The sequence below is a fragment of the Sinocyclocheilus anshuiensis genome, unplaced genomic scaffold, assembly GCF_001515605.1.
Source record: "Sinocyclocheilus anshuiensis isolate Anshui unplaced genomic scaffold, SAMN03320099.WGS_v1.1 scaffold197, whole genome shotgun sequence".
Taxonomy (NCBI): Eukaryota; Metazoa; Chordata; class Actinopteri; order Cypriniformes; family Cyprinidae; genus Sinocyclocheilus; species Sinocyclocheilus anshuiensis.
In genome coordinates this window covers 1129858-1136957 of record NW_015540856.1, presented here as the reverse complement: position 1 = coordinate 1136957, position 7100 = coordinate 1129858, and the positions used below count along the sequence as shown (strand labels likewise).

Sequence of the window (7100 nt, the reverse complement as noted above, 5' to 3'; positions counted from 1 at the left end):
CATTACAGCTCGTACCTGCTAAAAACATCTGTTTTGGTTCTGATTATCATGTTTATCGCACTGAAATCATAAAAAATTTGTTGAAACTTCTGATATACGGTTTTCTGAGTGCACACATACAAAGCACACGGACAGAAAGCGGCTGTCACAGCATGTGAGTACTAATTGTTTTGAGGATAGGATCCATGTATGCCCAAATGGAGGCAGCATCCTGACGCTTGGATTCAGACACAGTGCAAAAGCCAGCCTTTTCATCTTTTGTGTAGTACATGCCAGTATGCAGATTGAGTTGGGGGAGGTTCTGACCAAAATGGCATGACTGTACCTCAGAACTATATTTGCATTTCCATGCTTCTGCGAAGTCAACATGCACAATAACACTGTTTTCATCACAGTTGTCTATCATCTTCCTGTACTGTCTGGACTGATTTCTGACCAAACACACACGTGTTGTTGTCTCATTGCGCAACAGGTGTTCATACAGCTGTATGAGTTCTGCTATGGTGCCAGTATGCTTCACAAGTTTAGTGTTGTGGTGAGGTTCGCCTGCCTCTTGGTCCTTTACCCGTTCCCACTGCTGCCACTCAACATTGATCAGCTCTTGCTGTGCTGCAACCGGTGTGCTTTTGTGAAGACAGCGAGGACAAACGCGCAGGAGACATGCTTCACTTGGAGGAGAGCAACAAACAAGCTCAAAACTATCATCAAGCTTGCTACTCTGAATAACCCCATGTTCTCTCAAGACCTCAAGCATCATCTTTGCATTTTCATGGTATTGGCACTGACAGGTCTTTCGATCAGATGGCTTGGGGGCTGTGACATAGAAAGGGTTAAGAGCGCAGAAAGATTAATAACTTTGACTAATGTCTGGGTGTTGCTTGATGAACTCTTTGTGGAGGAAAATCATTGTGTCTGAGAGGACCATTCTTTGATGCTTTTTCTTATTTCGTGTAATTGTGTCTATTTTGTCAGTGGTCATACGTGCAGAATTACAAAAGAAGTTTTGGACTGTTTGTGTAAGTGGGCCTTCTGACTTTGGATTCCTTTTGCCTTAGCATTTTGTATGTCAGACCAAATTGCCTCATTTTGTATAGCAGCCGATATTTTTTAAGAATCGTCCCTGACAAGAGAAGGTTTTTAGATTTTACATGTCTCTGCACTCTGTTTTCCTTTGTTGAATTCTTTAATTAGAACATTAGGGCCTTTCGCACCGCGGGAACCTTTTCATAGTACCAGAACTAATTGTGGAACTACCCACTTTTTGGCGTTTTCGCACCGCCGGAACTGGGAGCGATTTTAGTACCGGACTGCCTTTTTCGAGAACCAAATTAGCTCCTACTCCGGAGCAGGGTCTAACCAGCACAACTGGTACTAACCGTGACGTAAGTATGATTTAAAACGCCGTGTAAACATACTGTAAACATTGTGTCAACTTATTTCGCAAGTATGGAGAACAGCGATAGATGGACGGACGCTGAAGTGCAGGCACTTGTAGCAAATGTAGCACTGCCAGTTGTCGTTGGAGATTCTTAGTCCTCCTTTCCGTTCTTTCAATCGCTTTACGTATACATTGACTGTCCATGTCCATTATTGTGAAACCCGCGAGATACAACAAAAACACAGCTCCGATCACAGCGTCCTCCATCCTCCTGTTGTTAATGTTGTTGTTCTTTATTTGTTGTTGAACGCCGCGCACAAATGACGACGCTGTCGACCGGCTTACGACACTCTCGGTGCGAATGCAACCTTTTAAATGGTACTGGGAAATAGTTCGCGCAAAATCGTCCCAGTACTTTAGTACTTTTTTACAGGGATAAAACTGCAAGCCTTTATAGATAATTTTTTTTTTTTGTTTGTTACATATCTACTTTATAGATATGTAATCTACAGACATAAATAGATAAAGTGCAATAACATAAACACGTAAGAGTGATTTTGGACGTTTTCTTTCCACTAGTCTGAAAGGAGGCATTATGAAAAGCCAAACAGTCCAAAACCCCAAAATTCCCCAGTGCATGAAAAAGTTTTTGTCTGTAGTGTCTTGGCTTAAGTTATAAACGTGAAAGATATAAACGTGATATAAAATAGATATGAACGTGGTTTAGATGCATATGTTAATCTCACAGAGCCTGTTTCCAGCAGCTACACTGGGGGGAAAAAATGGTGTAGGATTTACTTTGAAACTATTTTTACTCAGAAATTGCTAGTAAACTTCACGAATAATTGCAAAGAAACAGCAAGTAAAACTTTGAATTAAAGGTTACATTTTGAAGCTGAAAAACTGAAATTGTGTTTTCTTGTAAAATGTACTCCTATAATAATTTTTTGGAGTTTTATTTACATTTTTTTTTACAGCATACTCACATCTGATAATTTATTAATTTGACAAGCACTTTTTAAAAGGTGCAATAACTCCAAATACAGTAAATCTGAACATTTTAATTTGAGTCTTCATTTTGGTAATGCATTTCTCAAGGATACTGTAGGTCACTTCCAGGCTGTAGTTTCCTGGCGGTAGTGTCGGGGTCATGTTATCCTTCTTCTTCTGAATGATGCGGTAGAGTTTTCTGAAGGTGGGGAGAGCAGCGGTTCTCATCCACACGATGAAATCCTCATTGATGAACCCGTTGTTCTCTGGATCAGACGGGTCCAGCTCGTAAACGGGTTTGTGCCAGTTTACCGGTTTACTTGTTTCTGTGATGACCAATAACACTGGTTAGCAATATTACAGACTGAATGACTATTATATTGGACACATCAGGCTTTTATGGCTCATAATATAGTAAGACACAGTGAGAATATGAAGGAATAAACACCTCAGTTTTATTCAGAGGCTCAAACGGAGCAAAAATGTGCAATTTGGTGATATTTATATGACCAAAAAGTAAGCTGAAATTCTGATGCTTGTAATGTTAATCAATGAGATCTTTATAACAGTATAGCAGATACTTAGATAAAATTATATAAATATCAGTCATCACTCTATATCTCCAATAATATGGGAGTAAGATGATATTGAAATGCTTAGATTTATCATCAAAATATAATGCAATGCAATATAATGGTGATTGAGAGCTGAACAAATAAACATTTCTCAAAAGCCTGATGATCAGATTTGAGACTCACATTTTAACATGATTTTTCTAAAAAATGATTTCTGGATAATCAAGTTGCTTCAGTCCAGTAAGTGTTCATCTTGAAATATAAAAATTATTCTTATGTGTACTTTATAAAAACCAGTAAAGATTTGACAGCAAAAAGTAGATTTCTCAGGAAAGTTTTGATCATGTTGAGTATTTAGAGGCCTTTGAAATTTGTGACCAGTAGGATATATAGGGTTTAGCTTTATGTACCTTGGAACACAATGGAGAGGTTGTTGTTGTTTCCTCCTGGGTTTCTGAACTTCACATGCTTGTCAGTCCACCAAGCAATGCCCGTCTTCACCAGATGAATAGTTATTCTGCTTCCGTTTGGATGGATATAACACAGCTCCAAAGTATCTACAATTATGAAACAAATGACAGAGTTCACCAGATGAATAGTTATTCTGCTTCCGTTTGGATGGATATAAAACAGCTCCAAAGTATCTACAATTATGAAACAAATGACAGAGACCTTAGTACAGGGGTAGGCAAGTTCGGTCCTAGAGAGCCGCAGTCCTGCAGAGTTCAGCTCGCGCTCGTTTTCTCAGACGCTTGCAGAAAAAGGCTTACCAAAACAAAGTTACTGGGTTAATCTTTTACACGTTTCCTTGGTTGGTAGATGCACCGGGGACCTGATTATAGCACTTAAAACCTGGAAGAGTCCGATTTTCATGATATGTCACCTTTAAGGCTCATATTAACTGGCTACAGCATTCACGTTGCGCATGCTAGTGAAGCAGCAGAGTTTTACACCGTAAGGCTTAATGCACAGATCCAATCTTTTGATTCAACTCATATCTGATATATGTTTGTATTAAACCCTCAGCCAAACTGAAGATTCCATTGGCTTTTACTATGAGCATCACAAATGACCTTCTGAATTAAGTTTTGTTTATCTTTGGAAAACAAATTAAGTTTTTTTTTCTTCTTTTAAATAAAACCTGAGGAATTTACATCCTTTGAAAGTCTAAGTTAGGGCGATTTTTCAGATGAAAACTCTTTAACAATTTAAAATTCCAGATTTGCTGTTCTTCTACGGCTGCACAATTTGGCTCAAATTTTGTGGTTACATGTTAATAAAGCTATATAATAATAATATTATTATTATTACTGTAAAACATATTTTAAAATATTTAATATTCAATAATTATTATTATTATAACTACTGTAAAAAATATTTAATACTGTTTAATACTAATACTATTTTAAATATTTTTAATATTTAAATATTTAAGAAAATAATAATAATCATAATCATCATCATCATAATTTTACATCACAACTGTAAAATTACAATACTAATATTTATGGCTGTCTTAACTTCTTCATTTACAAACTTTACACTAAACTTTTATTTTGACAGAAAACTGCAGGCAGCCTTTAAAACTTCTCTTTTGTTGACAGCAGCTGGTTTATAAGCGATTTCTCAATAAAAAATTGGGAAGATAGTTGGCGCATGTAGCGTTCCCCAAATGCACATTAACATGACCAAAACTCAGAGCAGATGCAGAGATGGAGTTCGGTTTTACTGTGATTAATCATGTAGTCTATGGTAATCAAAACCTTCAAGCTCCAAAAAGGTCATAAATTCATCATAAAAGTGATCCATGTGGCTTCAAGGGTTTAAACGCAATTTGATAAAGACATATGAGTCTTTCTTCACAAAATATCTTCTGAATAGCTCACAGCACGTTCAGGTGAGCACAAAAAAGCGCTGCACAAAAGATGCATCTCCTCATTTATGTTGAAATCTGCAGACATATTTGTTACAAAGACTGTTGTGTGTGGCTCAGTTTGTGTACAGTGGCGCTTTTCCTCTGCTGTAAACAGTGCAGCGCTTATGTAAACGGTTGTGTCGCAAGATCATCCATTCATTGAACCGCTATGCATTGAGATTCTCTCCCAAACATGCACCACAAGTGAAGATATTTGTACACTAGCTGGCCAAGTGTATAGTGCATCATTTGGGACACCGCTAATGTCAGTGTGAAAGCTCTACATGTGAACCTGGCAACAAGCGTTAGAATTCGTCTTACCATTGAAGAGACTGTTAGCAATGGCACCACAGGGAGCAATGGACTTCTTATCACTCGTTCGATAGGGTTCACACTCTTTACTTGGGTTCTGCAGAACAAAGACTTGAACACTTGAAAACAATATGACATCCTGTGCTTTCATTCAATGACAGTTTTACAAATGATTAGCTATACGCTTGTCAATTGGCATCAAGCCATCAAGAAAAATGACAACTGTTTAATGAAGCAAATAAGCATATAGCCCAGCCCTATAGCAGATCTTTCATAAAAAGCATATTTAGAATGTTCAGCAAAACCATGTCATTATACACAACAAAATTAAAGTACTTTTAAAAACTGAATGCCAGGACATTTTACTTGAGTTTTAGTCAGTCATCATGAAGATCTTTACTGAACTACTCACCAGTAAAGAGCTTTTATCTCCATTCAGCTGACTATCATCTCTTGATTTGACATAACGTCTATGGTTTTGATAGAAGTTGGAGAGTCCATAGTACATAAAAACATTACTCTACAAAAGAAAAGATGTAAACGCATAAAAAAATCATCAGGTGACAAGGCACAAAATCTTTTGTCCTGGGGCTATTTCTGTTATTTATAGATGCACATTCGCAGGCAGTTTATACATAAGTGATCTGAAACCTGTTAACGTATGAGCGGGAAACAATTCTATTTTAACCAATTGAAAAGCATGAGCAATAAAATCTCCTCTAAAATGCTAATGCATAATACATGAGAGCTAATGCCACATTAGACGATTTATTTGACCAATAAACTGTCCACAGACCAAGTAAATATTGCAACCTAATAGACCTACAGATAAATATATCCAACTATAAAGAGCCGCCTCTGTTTCAACAGTATAGACAAGAAATGCCCAAAACAGACTCCAAGTTGGCCTGTGATGACCTCAGGCCATATCACAAGAGGAAGAGGGAAAAATAGGAATTAAACATAACATTGAAGCATATCTACATTTCTAATTTATATATGTGTGTGTGTGTGTGTGTGTGTGAGAGAGAGAGAGAGAGAGAGAGAGTGTGTGTGTGTGTGTGTGTGTGTGTGTGTCTGTGTCTGTGTCTGTGTCTGTGTCTGTGTCTGTGTCTGTGTCTGTGTCTGTGTCTGTGTCTGTGTCTGTGTCTGTGTCTGTGTCTGTGTCTGTGTCTGTGTCTGTGTCTGTGTCTGTGTCTGTGTCTGTGTCTGTGTCTGTGTCTGTGTCTGTGTCTGTGTCTGTGTCTGTGTCTGTGTCTGTGTCTGTGTCTGTGTCTGTGTCTGTGTCTGTGTGTGTGTGTCTGTGTGTGTGTGAAGTGAATTTGACTGAAAAAAATAAACAATATAAAAATATTATTATATTAATATATTTACATGTTTTATTATTTATTTTTTATTTAATATATTTTAATATAATATGTTTGGGTATAATGCAACATTTACTTTTGGCTCATGGCCCTCAATCAAGTTTGATTTTTGGACTTTCATATTCGAAAGTTTAGGCACCTCTGTTATAGACTTTGTCGACATACTTGGCATGCCATATTTAATTTGATTTGAGGTATCAAATAAAATACTGTGTAATTTTCACAATCCATTGTGCAACAATTCAAAAGTATCACATGTTTTTGATGACTGGAACTTTTGTGGAAATATATATTTATATATTTTTTATGTTATTTTGGCTGAACAATCAATACCAAAGCAAGCAACAGTACAAACCAATGAACAGACTATTTACATTAATGCCAAATTAAATATTTCAGTTCAAAAGTTTGGGGTTTGTATGAATTTTTAAAAAGAAATTAATACTTGTATACAGCAAGGATGCATTAAATTGATCAAAAGTGACAGTAAAGACATTTATAATATTACAAAAACTTTCTATTCATCAAAGAATCCTGAAAAAGTATCACAGTTTTCACCCAAA

The 7100-nt window shown here is 36.7% G+C and overlaps 1 protein-coding gene across 1 annotated transcript in view; it reads right to left on the bottom strand.

The window, feature by feature from the left end:
* Positions 1-7100, bottom strand: part of tmem30aa (transmembrane protein 30Aa) — a 12870-nt gene that overhangs the window by 1584 nt on the left and 4186 nt on the right. Inside the window, exons 3-6 of the mRNA XM_016485323.1 lie at positions 5583-5690; positions 5180-5267; positions 3354-3500; positions 2482-2694 (exon numbers count right to left, since the gene is read on the bottom strand). Of these exons, the coding sequence (XP_016340809.1) occupies positions 2482-2694; positions 3354-3500; positions 5180-5267; positions 5583-5690 (556 nt within the window). The remainder of the gene's footprint in view (positions 1-2481; positions 2695-3353; positions 3501-5179; positions 5268-5582; positions 5691-7100) is intronic.